General features: G+C 31.3%; 2 protein-coding genes across 2 annotated transcripts; one reads left to right on the top strand and one right to left on the bottom strand.

Annotated features, from left to right (window-relative positions):
• Nucleotides 1-25: 25 nt before the first annotated feature.
• LOC107366688 (uncharacterized) lies at nt 26-1,878 on the bottom strand. The gene is made up of 3 exons (XM_015934315.3): nt 1,712-1,878; nt 1,052-1,152; nt 26-962 (listed from the first exon to the last, which is right to left on the bottom strand). The coding sequence occupies exons 1-3, from the start codon at nt 1,765-1,767 to the stop codon at nt 673-675; spliced, it is 447 nt and encodes a 148-aa protein (XP_015789801.1). The 5' UTR covers nt 1,768-1,878; the 3' UTR covers nt 26-672.
• A 2,173-nt stretch (nt 1,879-4,051) lies between these two features.
• Gad1 (glutamate decarboxylase) lies at nt 4,052-19,040 on the top strand. Its single transcript, XM_015934308.3, has 12 exons — nt 4,052-4,343; nt 5,336-5,572; nt 11,403-11,493; nt 11,650-11,756; nt 11,813-11,928; nt 12,537-12,616; nt 12,686-12,857; nt 12,923-13,066; nt 14,576-14,725; nt 14,873-14,922; nt 15,150-15,297; nt 15,526-19,040. The coding sequence occupies exons 1-12, from the start codon at nt 4,268-4,270 to the stop codon at nt 15,697-15,699; spliced, it is 1,545 nt and encodes a 514-aa protein (XP_015789794.1). The 5' UTR covers nt 4,052-4,267; the 3' UTR covers nt 15,700-19,040.
• Nucleotides 19,041-19,254: the final 214 nt, after the last annotated feature.

Genomic DNA, 19,254 nt, shown 5'->3' with positions numbered 1-19,254 from the left:
ACAAATGAGAATGTTTTTATAATAATTTTATCATTTTATGCTTGTTTATTATTTATTAACTTTAATTTCAAAAGTCTTTGAACACAAATCGGATTGAGCTTAGAGGTTTGTTTTGCCCAAAATTTGAACTATTCAAGCAAGCCTTGAATCTGATTAAATCAAAGGACTGTACTTATGAGATTCTTTATAACAGCATGGCTATTAATTACTCAATTAATGCATATTAAGACAAGTTTTTGACTTGAATGATGAGGATTTAAGTTTAAAATTTTGAACTTATTTATCGGAGTCTTCTTGTACTAAAATACTATCTTCTATTAACTTGTTATTTTTTCGTAGTCAAATAAATCCAACGAAGGAAGACAAAATGAATGGGGAATGACCATGAGAGAAATATTTTATCAATCGATTTCAAGATTAACATTAGGTCAGGCTGAACATTAAGCTTTTGTTGATTCCTGGGTGAGCTTGATTGTTGGTCGAGATTTATCCAAGTGATTCCTTCAATAAATTAACAGCTCCAAAACAATTCTAAACTTCAATTGTGCAGGCCTCCGAAAATGGGGAGACAAAGAGAAATGGTAGAGCCGATGGAACAGGAAATCACAATTGGTTGAATGTTGATTACTAAACCAAATGGAGTATAATTTAGTTATTTATGTTGATTCGCTGTTACGTTTCCAATTGATTAGCGAAAAATGGCGCAATATAACAATTTCGAGTTGACCACAAAACCTGGGCAACTTTTTGCTTAAACTTGTGACTTAGTTTGTGGAGGTTCCCTCGTTTACGGCCACATTTCTTGGAACTCATTTCATTAAGGCAATTGAGGAAAGCTTTTTTCATGGAACATTTAGCGTAAAGACTTTCTTTGCCAATTAAGTAATCCAGGAACTTTGAAGCCTTCAAAAGGGCATTACCACAACTCCATAGAGCAGTTTTACGACAATCATTAATCTTACCTGCCAATTGAAAATAAATTGAAATTAGTAACAAATATAAGAATTATTAAACAGTTTTCCCAATCAACTAACAGGATCAATAAACTTACTATTAACATTCTCGATCCTGGAATCATCTATTTCATTGTCCGATATTTGACTGTTGATTTCGTAGTGATCTTCCAATCTCATTTGATATCCAGATGTAAAGCTGGAAAAAAGTGGAAAAATTAAAGATTAATAATATGCCGATACAATGAAACTAGTGACAATTTACTAATTGGAAGTATGAAATGTGAATAAATAAGGTTATCACATATTCAGGGATTTATTGATCGAGCCGGGAATTAATCAATTCCATAAATCTTTACGCGTGAGAGAAAAATGAATAACTTTAAATCAACTCAACATGGCTTGAAAACTTCATTGCGATCTTTCTAGTCAACCCTTGGAAAACAAGATTAATTACATACATTTTACATAATCAATAAATCATTCAAATCTTAACTTATTGATCAGGTTGGAATATGTCCAGACATTTCAAACATTGAACATTGAATGAGCAACCAAGTTCACCAAAACATGTAAACAAATAACATGTGGATAATGAAACAAGACTAACCGATCGATCTTTGGCAAAATTTAATAAATTGTCAAAAGCCATAAAACTCAATTTGAAATCTCAACGTTAGAAAGGGGACAGAAGTGAAGAATGGACTTTGCAAACTCAATAAATGGGTAACTAATCGGTTAAAAATTATGTCACTTACCTTATTAAATAGATGATGACCAAAAAGAGATGAACTGACGGGAAATAAGCCCACATTACGGGGCAATCGTTGAAAATAAAACCAATTAATTGACCTAAAACAGGTTCTTCGTGAATCAAAGTTTAACAAATGAAAAGTTATCCACCGAAAAGCAAATCAATTGTGTTCAAGTTGAACATTTTAACTAACAGAGGCGGCTCAACCGTTTCTGGGAAAATCTTCACGTGACTAACAGTAGCCATAGTTACAGCCAAACAGTCACCTCCACTCTCCTTTGCTACCATTGTAATTTATTCAATCATTTTAAATACTTTTTGATTATCATTAAACAAATTGACTGCGATTCCCTTTCATCTTTTCGTCTGTTTTAACCACAATTGGGAGTTCTTCTTGTTTAAATCATGATTGTGATTTCGAAACTAAAAGATTACCTTTGTATTGTTTTATGCTTGTTTTACCCATCTCTTAATGTATTGAGTTATTGATCAGTTTTACATTTCTTCTTTTCTCTCCATTTCTCTCTCTTTCTCTCTCATTTCCAGGAATTTTACTTCATAGGTCAAAGGTAAATCAGGATTTTACGCAACGACAAAGCCATTCTATTATGAAGACAGGATCGAAATTTAATGTGCTATTATACCGTGAAGAGTTTTATGATAATGGCCATTCTATTAATTTGCTAGTTTACCCGTGAGATCGTTATAAATCTCAATGAATGGATTCTAAAATGGCCTGTAAAAGGATAGAAGCTATTGTATTTGAACATTTCGCTTTATAAGAGCATTGAATGATAGCTCGGAAAAAGTCAAGATCGAAAAAAATCAGCAATTTAGTTTGAAAATTCGTGTGCTTTTAGTCGATTCGTTGAATTGTGGATTTTTGGCTGACAAGTTATTCAAGTTACTGATTTGCTCTCCATTTGTTTTTGTTTCGTTCCATGCGAAGTTTTCCATGTTCAATTTTCGACTTGAATTTCAGATCTTTGGTCAATAGATGAAGTTAATTTTAATTTAGAAATTGTTAGCCGATAATTGAAAAGTTTCGCATGATGTGATAAGTATCTATCATTAGGTCGATATATCATTGTGAGATGATCTCTAAATAAAGATCACGAGTTATTAGTAATTTTATTGTTAATTATCCAGTTTAGATTGTTTTTTGTCTTTAAAGGATTTTGATTATCAGATTTTAGAATAGAACGTTTCAAATTTACTCAAACAATACTTGACATTTAGAGAGTCAGACTCAGCTTCATTATTTCTAAAACTGAATTGATAAAAATTGGTTTTAATTGCATTGAATAATTGAATTTCAATCAAAAAAACTTATCACCATCTTAAGCAGTTATGCCATCTATTGAGTGCAACAAAAAGAGAACACCTAACGGTTCAAACAAAAGGCTCCATCTACTGTTCATTAAAGTGAATGGCGATTCTGAAAAATCTAATTTCGATGAAACAATTCCAATGAAATTTTCTGAAAAATCCTATAAATGAAAGCAAAAATAATCAAAATTTCGATTGAAAACAACTAACAATAAACATTAAAACGAGTCACAGCTAAAAGCTGTACTAAACTGTTCTCATTAACTGATCACCTAAATATGAATAAAAAATCGCTAAATGACAAAGAAAACTGATGAAAGAAAATCAGAAATTCTGATTGCATGGAAAAAGAAATGAAAGTTGGAAAGCTGAGATTGAAAAAAGTAAAAGGTAAAAGGTCATGAAAATGATGCGTAAAAATATGAAAAGACTAATAATAGAAGCAATAACATTAAATGGTTCAACATGAAACCGTAGTTTGAACATTAATAAAGCTGCAAGCAAAAAGCGAAAATATCAAGATAATAATAATAATGATAACATGATGGAAATGCTGATATAAAGCAAGTGAAAATATATGACAAAAAAATGTTCATCATGAAGAATGGTGAAAAAAAGAAAATTCTGATTGGATGGAAGCAAAGTTTTACGTCACAATAAATGTAACCAATCAAAGGAGATTCAGTGAGCATGAAACTCCACCCTGAAATGGAATAGAAAAGCGAATCAAGAGAAAAAAAGATTAGTGAAAATGAACACCGGAAGTTTGAATAACTCAACATTTTGAATAAATTGAATCAAAGTTGACCTTAAAGAGACAATTAACTGAACAATTATTCAAATGTAAAGCAAAAGCAATTGTTCATTTGCTTCGATTCATGTTTTGAGGTAAATTGAACTGAATTTTCACCAACAAAATGGGAGGTTCTACCAATGGAAGGAGGAGGTTTCATAGGGAAAGAGAGAGAAAATATAATTGATTAGAATTTGAGAAAATATTCTTTATTCAATTTCACAGATTCTCTTCATTCCCTGTTCAACTGTTAACCATGAAAGTTTAACTCTAAAGACTATTGTTACTGTTAATGTTTGTGTAAAGTCTAGATATTTAACTGTTACTTGTTTTAAAAATTTATTGTTAACTCTTTACCTGCCAATAATCACATTTCCTTGTTAATCATTAAATGTTAATTTGCTGTTAAGTGAATCTTGTGCTTAAGTTGACGTAAAAATGACGAATGAAACAACCGAGAATCAAATCAATCAACAGATGAATGATACAAACATTGATAACCTTTTATTTTCAGGTAAGTTGACTTTAAACAAAAGGTTAATGTGATTACAATTGTTAATCCGATTTACATTTTTGATACTGGTTTGCAATTTAAAGATGCAAAATGAAAGATTGTAATGAAAGATTGTAAAGAAATGGTGAAAAAAGTGATTCTCTTTTTTTTGTCGACTCTTGATTCTCTTGATAATACTTAATCATGTTGATTCTGTTGGGAATTGATTTTTATCTGCTTTTCTTGCTGTTGATGAGATGATAAATCAATTGAATGAGTCAAATGATAGTTGACAATAAAATGTCACCACAATCAATGAGAAGAAGATGAAAAAAAGTGAAAAGATAAAGTGAAGAGCAAATAAGCATCTAATTAGAGGTTAGGCTTTGCTTTCCCTTCCTTTGATGATCATTTGATGGGGAAAAAGATGGATGATGAAAGTGAGCTCAAATGACGATGAAAATGCTGCAAAATGATCCATTCTTTTCCCATCTCATTACCTTTCTTCCCTCGATTCATGATTAACATTCAGGCGAGAAAAAAAGAGATTTCATTTTCTTTCATTTTCTTATCAAACATTTTAAAACAATTTCCATATCAACATTACCAAATGATGTTACAATGGAATTGAAATTTCTGTTGAATTGATAAGAAAAGTTGTCAAAAAAGTTGATTTTTTCGATTCACTTTTTTCTCTCTTCTCTCAAGATGGAAAGGTTAAGTTTAAAAGTAATAATTTCAACCTGTTTCAAGCTCATGTTCAGATGAAGAGAAAATTTTGATGTTCTTTTCCTTTTCTTCTGCTTGCATTATTAGTGGCAACAGCTTTTGATATTAATTTGTTTGAAACACATTTTCCTTGTCAAATGTTTTCTTCGTTTGTTTTGATAATTGAACGGCGAAATGTTAACACTGAACAAATGCGATAAACATTTCGTTCTAGAAGATTAACCAAGCATTAATATTGTCTTTTGATGATAATTTTGTAAAAAATCACTTTTCTTTCTTCACAGATTTACTCCCAGCCAATGAGACTGGTTATGAAGCAACGAGAAGCTTTTTGTTGAAAATTGTGGACATTTTACTCGATTTCATCAAAGAATCTTCGGATCGATCAACAAAAATTGTCGACTTTCACCAACCAAATCAACTGAAGCAACTGTTTGACTTTACAATTCCAGAGAATCCAAAGAATATTCAACAAATTTTAAACGATTGTAAGCAATGTTTAAAATATCAAGTAAAAACAGGTAATTATCATTTGACTTTTTCTTGCTTTTCTATTTAACTTCTTTTTTTGTGCTATTTGTTTCAATTGACAATTGAACCATGAAAATGCAAACTTTTATCTGTTAAATATGTTTGAACTGGGAGTTGAAACCGGGCGAGTGAAGAGTAAATAGCAATTTGAAGTCAACAAGGAAGAAGTGAAAGATGAGTTTCAATAATAATGATAATAATAAGGAAGAAGAAATGATGTGAAGAATGTGGATGACAGGAGAAGCAAAAGTAGGAGGAAAAGGAGGAGAAAGTTTTGAGTCTCTCATAAGGATCATGTTGATCAGTCTACCATGGATGATCCTACAAGATTGATGGTAAACCTTGTAGTTAATGTCATACCAAAATTGCAAGGAAAAACCTTAAGAAGATGTTTTTTTCTCTTCTTCTCCTGCTCTTTTTGCTTTTCCCTTTTTCACCGAAAAAAAGGTAATTTCGAAAAGATTGAGCTTAACAATTATCCGTTCACTTTAACCATTTGATCAGAATTGATTCAAATTGATGAGAATACATTAGAATGAGGAAAGGCGGAGAAGTTGAATTAACCAGTGTTTCAATGAATCGTCTTTTCTTTCACTTTACTCTGAAAATTAAAGACTTGTAGTGCTTTGATCTTTTGCTGAGAAAGGTTGACTTCTGACCTTTTCAAGGTGCAACTTTTGAAATTTTACTTTTACTCAAGTTTGATCAATGTTTAAAATCGATGTTTATTGCTTCTCAACCTGAGTTATCCTTAAAGGCTAACTGGTTAAATTTACAATTCTAGCTAAATCAATGGCCTTTCAGTTATTGAAATTTAACTTTGAATTGTTGGAATTGGAATTTGTATCCAGAATAATTAGTGATACGCAAATATTTCCTGTCTGCATAGTTTCTCCAATTTAATATAAAGTCATGAGAATTGATGAAACAGTTGAAAACGTTTAAAATTGGATTGCCTGAAAAACCAAATTTCAATGAACAACTGAAATGAAATAATTGTTGTAGTCTGTTGAAAGTAAAGTTTTGGGCCTAAACTTTTTTGGCTTTCATTATCATTTTCAGGTCCACTCTTTTCAATTTATTTTCCAGCTTAATGTTTATCAAGACAATTATATGCAGCAATCAATTAAATTTGTCAATTCCTTGTCACAAACATGTCTTGATGATAATGTCGATAATAACGATGAAATCTTAATAAGAAAATTTTTATTGTTCAGAAACTTAACATTTTTACCACAATCCGCTTCAACTATCATTATAAATAATTCCAATTTCAATTGTTTTAGACAGGATTATGTTAAATAACAAAACATTGCAAAAACTGAAGACACTCGCAAGAAAGTTTTACGTATGCTTCTAATGCAGGTAAAAAAGATCAAACTGAACCAAAATAGTTCCTTCGAATTCGATTCTTCATTTTCCTCTGCTTATATTTTCCTGTATTTCTCAGTAACCTGAATTCTGAGAAATCTCAACCTGGAGTCGAATCATGCCTTCATTTGGTACTAAAGTTTCAGAATACTTTCCGTTTAGCCAAAATTTTAGCTCAAAAATTGGTTGTATTCGCCTTATATACTGTATTGTATAGATTAATTAATCTGATGAATCGCTGCAAAACTCTGAATTTCCGAAAGCATTGATTAATCAGTCGATGAAAGTCGATTTTTGTCAAAGTGTAAAGTTGATTTGAAAAGGGCATCACAATGAATCTTGTTGGAATCATTGATGGAAATTTGTATCATGTAATCATTTTTGGAAGTAAAGTTGCTTTCACTTTGCCTTCTTCAATTGATTTTCAATCAAAACACCTTTTCTCTGTTATTATAACAAATAATGTTGATATTATTATTACATTTATCAATAGGAAAAAAGATGATGCTTGAACAGAAATATGATGAGGAAGAAAAAGTTATAAGAAGAAAATCATTGAATCGCATACAAAATAATCCGCTTACATTTATTTATCGTTGACAGAATATATATTTATATAAAAAAAGGGAAAAGCAGAAGAAAAAAAAACAAGCATTTCTAAACAAGAATCTCAAGTGTAACTAGACTTTTGTGATACTTTTGCCTTCCATTGACAACAATCAGATGAAAATTGAAATGACAATCAAAGAAAATATTGAATTTTCAATCAAAAATCGCAAGCATTGATTGGTTCAACAAATTTCATCTCAACATTGATATTAATACTTTAATTGTTACCATTTTCAACTCCATTTGCTGGTTAATCTCATAGTTAAGCTCATCATTTTCCTCTCATAACATCATTACTTTTTTATCTTTTAACAGCAAATTATTACTTAACGGAAATTCAGTTTTTCTTTGTAAAAATTCATTTTCTTTTTTCTCTTCTTTCTCCTGAAATTAAAAAGTATCAAAAATAGCGTTTGAATCTTTCAACATTTATCAAACCTTATGGCTTCCTTCAAGCTTCCCTGTCACTTGAATCTCTCACCATTTCAACGCAATCTTCAATCAGATAAGTGACAGTGAAAATGTTATTCACTTAATGGTTTCACATCAACTTTCCTCTTCACTCTTTAATCATTAAATATAATTTATTTTCTCAACTCAATGGTTAAGAAAATTGTTCAAATATCAGCCAAAAAAATTAGGTCAATATGTGAGTCTGTCAAGGTTCAGCCTATTAATAGAAACGAAAACTTGAACTGTTAACATTTCAGATTCAAAGTAATTAAGAGCATAGAAAAGATGTTTTATCATTTTTCTTGAACAATTTTCGTTTCAAATGTATTTATCATTGTTCAGAAACTAAACTTGAAATCGATTTCGCTGCTATTCTCTCATGATATCAAATTTTAAGCAAAAATTCCATGGATGCTATTCCATTTTTTTAAGATGGAATAGCAACTTTGGGTGACTTTTGCGATTCGCAAAAAGTTTACTGGAAGATTGAAGATTAGTTGAATCAGTTGAAACGAATCTTTCAGATTTGTCAATATCTTCAGAAAAATTGTCTGGTTTTAAGGTCAGCTAAGGACGAAGTTATTCGAGCATAATGGGAACTAGTCTAAAGTCAAGTTGCTGATAATGTCCATTGATTTGAAGCAGAAGTTGCAATGAACAGGAAAATGAAAAGAGTTTCGTTTTTGAATGAAAACATTTAATTAGTTATTAGTTGGACAATTGCTTAAGCTGAAGATGTTAGTTTTGCGACTTCATCAGACTTTATTCTTGACAAGGAAATCACAAGTATTGCAATAATGAAAGTTATGAAGGAAAATATTAATAACTAGGAAAAGTATCACCTCAAGTCCAGTTTATGAAAACATTTTCAACCTGTCCATCATCAATTTTCAATTGGATATCAACATTGACACAGTTTATACTTGCCATTATTAAGTTAATCTGCACAAATCAAATACTGGATTAACTCTAAGAATCTATTTCAAGATGAGAAAATCTTGCATTTACATGGTTATCCAATTACAGTTGACTTGTTATTTAGCTTCAACAGATCCACTCACTTACAAGTTGATGGCTTTTCACAAGCAAACAATACTAAACCATACAAAGGACAAAACTTTCACTTTTCCTTCTTCTTTTTTATATTAATACTTTTACATTTTCCGATAACTCAGTTTCAACATTTTTCCCATTTGTTCAGAGCCAACATAAGGTAAACTCTCAACATGTTCCCATCTCACCATCAACTTAAATCATCACATCAGATTTAAAGGTATACAGACAAAAATAGACCTCAAAATGGTCCAACAAGATTGGTTGACATTTCCATTGAAAATCAATTTTCAAAACGAAATAAAAAAAAGTCTAAAAAATGTAAAACTCATTCGGCAAACAACTTAAGCAAATGTGACAAAGGAATGAATCAAATGCATTGTTACAAACCTCTTTCAACCTTTTCGTTTAATCCTCAACATTATCCATTGAACATTAAACTGCATTGATTAACTATTTCAAGACACATTAAGGTCAACTGATTGACTTCAATAATAGTTACAAGTGATTACTCGATTCTCAGTGAATGATAAAAGTGAAAGAAAATAATTAATCACAATTGATCTCATCAATCTTTTCCTTCATCTTCTTTACCCATTGTTGGATGCAATTTGCTTACCCAATCAAAGTTGAAGTCATCATGGCTTCAAAAGATATTTACTCGGAGTTTTTACTCCCAGTAAAGTGAAACTCATATTAGAGGGAAGATGAAACTAAAGAAATGTATTTTGAGGTTAAAAAATGGAATAAAATTTTGACGGAAATGTTGAATCCTTTCTTTTTTCGATTCTTTTTCCTCATCATTTTGCCATCATTTTGCCTTCATCATCTTCTTGCCTTACATTTGACCTTAACAAAATACTTACAAATCTTTCGACCATGAAATTTATTCTCTTTCTCTTTGCTCTTTCTTTCAACAATCGATTATCGATTTACTCTTGTTTTTCCCCCTTTTGACCTATAAAGAAGTGGTTCCTTCATTTTTTTCTGCCTCAGAATCATGTTTACTTCCGTTAACTGAGCAACACCTTGCAATGGATTCACATCTATAATGGTTGAATTGATTCTCTTTCGTGTTTCCATCAACAGTGAATAATGAAATTGAGTTTGCGTCTTTCAATATTTTACCATTTTTTGTTTAATTAACTAATCATCAAGATCATTTAGTGCCATGTTTTTCATGCAAATTCAATTAAAATTATCATGTTTATCAAAGTGTGCCCAAGATCAAACATTGTATCAGGAAAGATTACTGCAAAAGTCTACCAATTATTTACTTATTAGATAAATTAATTGACTGTTAATTAACTTAACAATTTCATCAATTTCTTTCAATCAAGACTCTAAATTGTTTAATCATTTCAAATCATCTTTTTCTCGTTTAGTCGTTAAACACAAAACTTTTCATTTGAACATTTCAATCGATTTTATTGAAATTTTAAATGAGCCAAACATTCAAATGCTGCTTCGTCCTTTCAGCTCATCAAGGAGTTTTCATAGTCTTAAATTAACTTTAATTAAAAACACTATTCGCTCAAAGCTTAGAATAATCCAATTAGAAAAAGTTCAGTCTCGAACCCTTCACTGAAAATCTTGCGAAGACTTACTCGTGATTTTTAGCTCTTTCGCACTTCTAAGAAATCTACTTTTCGCTCTCGATCTTAATTTTAATATTCTCAAAAGGCTTAAATCGAATCGAACTTGATGTTTAAATTTTCTCTGTATTTAATTAGAACTGGAACTTGTCGAAAATATTACAAGTCGAATGTTTTGATTAATATTGAAGTTAAGTCTTATAAATGTTAATGATAAGAAGAACAAGTTTATTAATTAATCTTTACAAGTTTGTCATTAAACTGTTTGATATCACTTTTGTTAGCTTTAACATAATAAAATGTAATCCCAACTAAGAACTAATAATCCTTAATCGCTGAAAGCAAAGTAAACAGATATGATGATGACACGTTTTTTTATCGCCAAACTTTTCCATTGATGTTGCCTTTGCGTTGCCTGCGGCAAGTGATTATTAACTTGATTTTGCTGGATCAATGTTAAACCAATGTTTATTAAATTGTGTATTCCTTTACCTTCTTATTACCATTACCAGCTTTTGTGTCAAAACTCATCTTTTGTCACATTAAAGGTCTGAAGTAACGAGATAACAGAATGACCAACATTATCAACTGCAACTCCCAGTCAAGCGTTCAAACACTTTAACTGTTAATCCAAAGTAACAGATAATGAAAATGTTATATTTTAATAAAAGAAGATAAATAATGGCAAAAAAATCAATTTGACTTTAAAATGAAGTAAAACATTTGCATTGAATTTCAGGGCATCCACATTATTTCAATCAACTTTCATGCGGTTTGGATATTGTTTCAATGGCTGGTGAATGGTTAACAGCAACAGCCAACACCAATATGTAAGTTTAAACAAATTGACTGTTTTCAAGGCTGATTACCTTAGTTAAATTGAATCACGATTCCTTTCATTTCCATCCTCATTATCATGTTGTCAAACCTAATCCTACAAAATGCTTTCAACTTTTAATAACTGGAGCTCAACATTTCTAATCCAGGTTTACCTATGAAATTGCACCAATATTCATTTTAATGGAACACTTTGTTCTGGAAAAAATGCGAAACATCATTGGCTTTCCAAATGGTGATTCAATCCTTGCTCCAGGTAAGATGATTTCAAAAGTAAATTCGATTAATAACTCTTTTCGCTTCTCCATTCAGGTGGTGCTATTTCGAATCTTTATGCCATTATTGTTGCTCGACATCAAATGTTTCCCGAGTACAAGACCAAAGGCCTTAAAGCTTTACCTCAGCTGGTTCTGTTTACTTCTGAACATGTAAGTTACTGTCACCTGAACCAAACAAGGCAAAACATTGAAATGATTAGCTGTAATTTGATCTGAAAACAGAAATAATCTTTCGACTGATTTACGGTTATTTGAGTAAAAAGATGATTCTCAGATTTCATTGGCCTCATTGAGTTGAAATGAAGTGAAGACAATAATTGTGAAGATAAATCCGTCTTCTTCTTCAACATAAATGAGTATCATTAGGAGTCGAAATAATAATGTTGAACGATGGATGAAACATTCTGATTGAAATTGTCTTGGATAGTAAATGAACAATTCTGTAATTAGATGTAAATAGTTATAATTTGATAAAAGGAAGAAAAGGAAAACATTGTTTTTTTTCTTTTGGTGAAAATGTTAACCAATTGATGAAATGAAACAAGAGGCAACAATGGATGAACAAAAAAATGTATTGATATTTTGCTTGTTAGTTTCAAGACAAAATGGTTCCAAGTTGTTCTCATTGTTATCCTTGTTCACTGTTTTTGTTGATGGACAGTTCGTGCCTAATTGACATCGTTATCATCATTGGGAGTGCAAATGCTGTGTGTTCAACTCAACAATTGATTGATCCATTTTCATCTTGTTATTCACAGAGTCATTATTCAACTAAAGGAGCAGGCGCTACTTGTGGCTTTGGCACTGATAATGTCATTGAAGTTCCTGTTGATGCAAAGTTGGTTTTTTGTTGTTTTTTAGTAAAAAATGTTTTCCATCTTTACAATAATTTTTGTCTTCTTTAAAGTGGACGAATGATTCCAGAGGAATTGGAAAGGCTTGTTAAAGAGTCTATCGAAAAGGGTCACCGACCGTTCTTCGTCAACTGTACTTGTGGCACTACTGTTCTTGGAGCGTTTGATCCCATTAATCCGTTAGCAGATATTTGTGCCAAGTATAACATGTGGTTACACATTGATGTAAGTCGATTAACCATTTGATTTGTATTTTCATCTTTTAACCGTTATTCTTGTTTCGGGTTCAGGCTGCTTGGGGTGGAGGATGTTTGTTATCACGGAAACATCGACATCGTTTGGCTGGTATTGAGCGAGCTCAGTCAGTCACATGGAATCCACACAAGCTCATGGGAACTCTACTTCAGTGTTCAACGGTTCATTTTAAGCGAGATGTAAGTGTAGATCAAAAAATTAATCAATTTCAACTGATATCAGAGGCAGAAATTTGACTATTCAATATTGGCTCATAAAGGCATCAATATTGATTGACTGAAGCAAAATGCTATTTTGATCAAAGGCTAACTAGTCTGGCTTATGAGTAAAGACGCATCTCATTTCTTGTTTTGGTCAATCTTTCGATTTATAAGAAAACATTTCTCTTCTCATGGAGACAACTTATATCTTTAAGAAACAATTGAATAAATCAATAGCTAATTATTCAAATTTTCATCTCAGTTTTGGCCTCAACTTTGACTATTGGTTTCAGCTACTTCAAAGAAATTTCATGAGTTAATTTCTTGTTTCATTCAGAATATCAGAAAAGATGAAAACACGAATAGCAGACGTTTCATGCCCAATATAAATATTGGAATTTTTCTTCAAAATCACATTTCCTAATGAATCCGAGTTTTGCTCATCATTTTATTCATTACAAAGTTCATGAATTGAGAATCATAAATTTTTCCAAATTTTTGGAATTTTTTGGAAATTTTTGGATAAAAATACGATCATTTAACTCGAAGCAAATAATTGATAAAATTTCAAGACTCGATCTTAGGTATGATTTACATTTTATTGACCATAAAAGATATGAAATATTAATAATAAGTAGCGATATTAAAGAATAATTTCTCTTGACAATTTGCCAATTTCGATAAACTTAAATTCCAGTTGACCGACTTTTACTTGCCTTGATCGGTTAATTGTGACTTTACTTGACTGTATAATAGCATTGACTTAGTAGCTATTAAAATGTAGCAAATAATTTGTGGATACAAAACGAGGAGAAACTGTTTATAATGTTTACTCTAAATTGAACAAATTGAATGTTGCGTTGTTTCCCTCTCATTCACTTTTGCTTCCTTCAACTGGATATCAATTGCCTTTTAAACCTTACAGCTTCACCAATGAACAAAAGATTCACCATTTACAAAGTGAAATCTCACATAAGCTGCAAGATTTATAGGAAGCACAGAGAGAGACAGAGAGAGAAGCAAGAATAAAAAAAAGTAAGCAAAAGCAGCTGACGCTTTACCATAAGTCAAGTGGAAATATAAAAAGGCAAAGGAAAAATCCCTTTCATTCTCTTCTCTCATCCTCATCATAACCATCATCATTATCATCATCTTCTCATTCCCTTCGCCCAACTTTGATTCCCTTTTCTCTCTCTCTTCAACTGCTAAGGAATTTGCCTCTTTTCTCGACCAAATATCTTTCAATGTTGTACAATGTGTTGCAATTGGTGAACATCATCAAAATGCCGTTCCCTTGGTTTCTCTCCTTTCCCTTCATCATTATCATCATCATGATCGGTAGGCAACAGAAGTTGCAACTTTCATCATTTTTCTTCTCTTTTTTGTTGTTCTCTGATAAAAATGATATTCTCCTCTCAATATTGATATTCCTTCCATCCCATTTAATCCACTAATTTCCTGCAAATTTGTTCTTCTTTGTGATGACAGGGTTTGTTAATTGAATGCAATCAAATGTGTGCCGATTACCTGTTCCAACAAGACAAACATTACGACGTTTCATACGATACTGGAGACAAAGTTATTCAATGTGGACGTCACAATGACATCTTCAAGTTGTGGTTAATGTGGCGATCCAAAGTAAGTTTTGATAAAAAGATAGAAAAGTTTATTAGTTCAAAACATGGACCATTTCCGAGTTTTTTTTCAAATGAACCAAACTCAAAGTGAAAGTGAATTTCCTGTTGCACCTTTTGATTAACACTTGATTCAATTGTGCCTTTGCAGGGTGACACTGGCTATGAGAAGCACATTGACCATCTCTTTGATATGACACAGTAAGTATTTATTTACCAAATAATAATGATGATAATAAGATGAGAAAGAAGTCGATTCTCGATAAAGTTCAAGTCTACTCGAGTAATTTGATCCAATTTATGTTTACTTTGTGCACAAGTTTCCCATTATTATCATCATTTTGCATCATTCATCAATTGACAATGTTTATCCAAACGCTGCTTTTCATTGAACAGAACAAAAAATGAAACTTTCTCTTCCTTTTCAGTTATCTAGTGAAAAGATTGAAAGAAGAAAAGGATAAATTCCATCTTATCTGGCCGGAACCGGAATGTGTAAACGTATGCTTCTGGTATATTCCAACACGATTACGGAATAATGAAAAGAACCGTGAATGGGAACAAGAACTGGGAAGGGTGAGTTTCATGAGAAGTAATCATTTTCCAAAGACGAGATCAAGTTTCAAAAGCAAAAAGTGTTATAAAAGTGTCAAAATTGAAAATGGATTAAACAGTTTCAAGTTACACTTTCATATATAAAAAGCTAACATCTTTTCAAATTCATTTTTCATTTCTCTCAACAAAAATGATTTCTTAGAACTTTTAAATTTCCAATTTCTCAACTCGAAACAAATTCTCTTTCAGATAACTCCACTCTTAAAGGCTCGAATGATGAATGAAGGAACCTTGATGGTCGGCTATCAACCTTTAGGTGATAAACCCAACTTTTTCCGAAACATAATCTCCAGTTCTGGAGTAAAGCCAAAAGACGTCGACTTTCTCATTAGCGAAATGGATCGACTGGGCCATGATCTTTAAAAGTTTTGAGCTCAACTGATTATCGAAAATGGATAAAGAACAAATGGCGAAAAAAAAATTTCCTTCATCTTCTACTTATTATAGACATAATTGTGATTGGTTAACTTGTTTCATTTGTTGTCATTTTTGATGCTTTATTGTGAATGTTGAACAAATCTTTAACCATTAACCTGAATCCTTATTACCTTGGTCACCTTCAACCTCAAAAGTATCTCTTAACGAGTTTAATAATGAGAATGAATGTTTTGTCGTTTTCCCAACTTTCCTCTATCCTGACTCCCTATAATTCCCTGAATAATCGTAAAACTAATCATGATAAAATAACCTTTTTTTCTTCTCTTTTGGCCTTTTCTATGTGAATGTGAAAAGGGTGTAAATCACTGCCCCTTGAGTCTTTCAATTAAGAATCCAGTTGATTAATAGTAATGGTCAGTCTTTTGAAGATCAATTGACAATCGACTTTCCAATTGCTGAAACAATGCATTCTTATGTTACATATCATTTGCATGGATCAAGAGTGAATATCAAATTATATTTCAATGTTGACTTTCAACTTCGGTTGAGAAGAAAAATGTTAAACAGTTGATTTATCCAATCATTAAAATTGGAGCTACATTTGAAAGCCTTAAACAAAAAAACAGAACATATTCAGAATCGAAAAAATATCAATTCGAGTTCCATTCTATTTTATGGAAAATTCAAACTCGAACTAAGTGTATTTTAAGCAATATTAACAATCATTAACCCTTATTAGCTGTAAAAATGATCATTTCAAACCCTTTTGTGTGACGACAAAAATCACTCAAAGTCTTCCAATCGAAGAGGAAAAAACACTCTTTTTCTTGAAAAATTGTGACTTTCCTTGGCGATTTTCTTGAAATGTTGAATGAAAATTATTTTTTGCTGGTTTTGCTCAAATGTGATAATAATCTGAACTTTCAATTTCAATTGACTGAGAAGAAAAGATATCAATTTGAAATTGAGAAAAGACAAAAAAAAATGTTCGCTTTCAAACTTTAACTTAATTGTAATTTTAAAGTGTTTTAAAGCAGACAAAAGTCAAATTTTGTTTGCTTATAAAATAATCTCGAAACTCAACTGTCGACTATAGTGGAAATGCTTACAGATAGAAGTGAATCAATTCCGTCGCTATCAACTTTAGAAGCTTGATATTTTTCTCAGGTGTAACTAGATGTCAATTATTTTATTAATGTTTACCAAAAGGAACAAATAATCTGCCAACAATTAGGAATTAGAACATGAACTGAACTCTTTCTCAAGAAACTCTTGGTTCTTGAAAAGTGTTTGGTTGTTGCAGTTGTACAATCTCAATGTGTAACATTTGCTTAGCTTGTAATGTTACCTCAGGAAAGTTGAAAAAAACGAGAAAAGTTGAAGAGCGAAAATAAAAGCATTCTCAGAATTCTCAAGATATTATCAGTGAATATACATAGATTAGCAATGAATACTGCATACTATAAATTCCCTTGTAAATACAATAGAAATTAATTGTCTTCTTTGCCCTGAAAATATCTTCACTTTGGGCCAAGACGGTCTTGTAAAGAGAAGAGCGAAAACATTGGAAATCCTTTTCTTTTCGCAAAAGGCAAAGAAAAATATTTAGCAAATGATATTCACCAATATTCAGACAATATCAGTTTGAAAAAGATTGAAAAAAAAGTTGAACATTGTTTTGCTTGGTTAAACATTCCCTTGCAATAGCATAAAATATCCTCTTATCTGTAAAAAAACGATTCTTTATCACAATAACTTTGCTTTAATATTTAACCTTCCCTTGCCTTTCACTCCCAGTCAACCATAAAACTATGGGAAATACAGTTGATAGAAAAGAAGCTGCAAAATGTAATAATAATAATAATAATAATGATATAAATTGTAGAGCATCGAAAAGTATTGAATGTTTCTTTTGATGGATCGACATGAGATGCTATTGAAAGGACACACTTGCACTTTGAAGACAATTTGCATTCTAAGCCACAATTTAGCTTTTTAATTAAACGCTTTGGCTTATTATTATTGTTGCACTTGAAGCTTACAATGAATTAATCAGGTCAGGATAAAGTGTAATAACATCTTTGCTGTTGCCATTTGTGAACAACTGGAGTCACAAGTGTTGAAGCAATTCAAGCAAATGGACAGTTTCATGTGAAATCATCTTTCACTTTGTAATAATAATAATCCTAGAAATGATAGAGATTTTGTCTTCTAATCTGGTCTTTGATTAAAGCAGGTTAAAGTTGACGAGGCTCATTGAGATGATCCTTTAACTACCAAATTCAAAGTGAAAACTCAACTTCTATCAACGATAATCAATATATCATCATCACTGTTATCAGAATAACCTGTAATAACATGATAAATGTGGATAAAATATATAACTTTTAATCTATTTTCACTTCTAGACCAAAATATTCATTAAATGTAAAGAAGAAGAAAATGAGAAAATGTTGAATCTTGCAGAATTTCATTTTCCATGACATTTCAGGGAAGCAAATTTTGCATGAAAATTGCAACTTTACTTTTAACCAACGAAGTTTACTTTCTTCGCAAACTTGCGCACTTGTCGAGTTTCCATGCCAAGAATTTCTGATTTCTTCATTTTCTCATTTTTTTCTTCTCTTGTGCTAACCTTTCCTTGTAAACCTAAAAACCAAGATTAAACCTCAATACATATCAACAAATTATCAACATTCACAATGAAGCTTAACGAGCACAATCAAGCAACAAATTGTTTCCTCTTTCCCCTGAATAAAATGGTATCAATCATGATGAGAGAGAAATAGATTTGACAGCGACCGTAAAAAAGTTAGAACAAATTGAAATGCAAATAAAATCATTTCATGATTATCATTATCGAATGCTGATTGAATGGTGAATATTATTCATGTTTGAAATGTTTCAGAATTTGTAGGCGTTCTTTTAAAAGAACCTAAAATGGCTGACTATCTCCACCCACTGAAAATTAGAATTGAATCTCCGCCTATATCATGTAAGGTTAACTTGCGATATGATATAAAAGAGTGAATATGATTGCCATCATTTCCAGTGTTTAATGAGACACAATATTGTAGACTTGGATGTTGCTGTTCATTTGTTGGTGGATCCATCTTTAAATGAAAATTAAATTTCAGATTGGAATCATTGATTGAGGTCGATTCGCAAACAATTGGACAAGCGCATTTCTCCGAATCATAAACACACTTTGTATCACTTTTCAAATTAATTTGCTTTTCTCGATTGTTTTATTTTTGAAAATTATTTGTTTGATCATTTGATTTTGAGTGTCTGAATGGAGCAATAAAATGCAAACGAATCTTGTATTTCACTTGTCAAAATTTATTTCATTGCCAATCAACATCGAAAGATGCCAAGAATAATATCAAGGTGTAGATGCTTCACAAGCGGCATGAAAGCAGATAATTGAACAATTTAAAGTTTCAAGTAAGTACGAAATTCGGGATGGAAGCATATATCATTTTAATCGAAATTGCAGTTCATTGCACCGATACAGGGAGATGTTGACTCAGTTTTTGT

Source organism: Tetranychus urticae, chromosome 2 (assembly GCF_039701765.1).
Source record: "Tetranychus urticae isolate SD_2017Ah chromosome 2, NJAU_TeUrti_SD_1.0, whole genome shotgun sequence".
Classification (NCBI taxonomy): domain Eukaryota; kingdom Metazoa; phylum Arthropoda; class Arachnida; order Trombidiformes; family Tetranychidae; genus Tetranychus; species Tetranychus urticae.
Note: the sequence above shows the minus strand (reverse complement) of the source record. Positions and strands in the feature narration are given on the sequence as shown.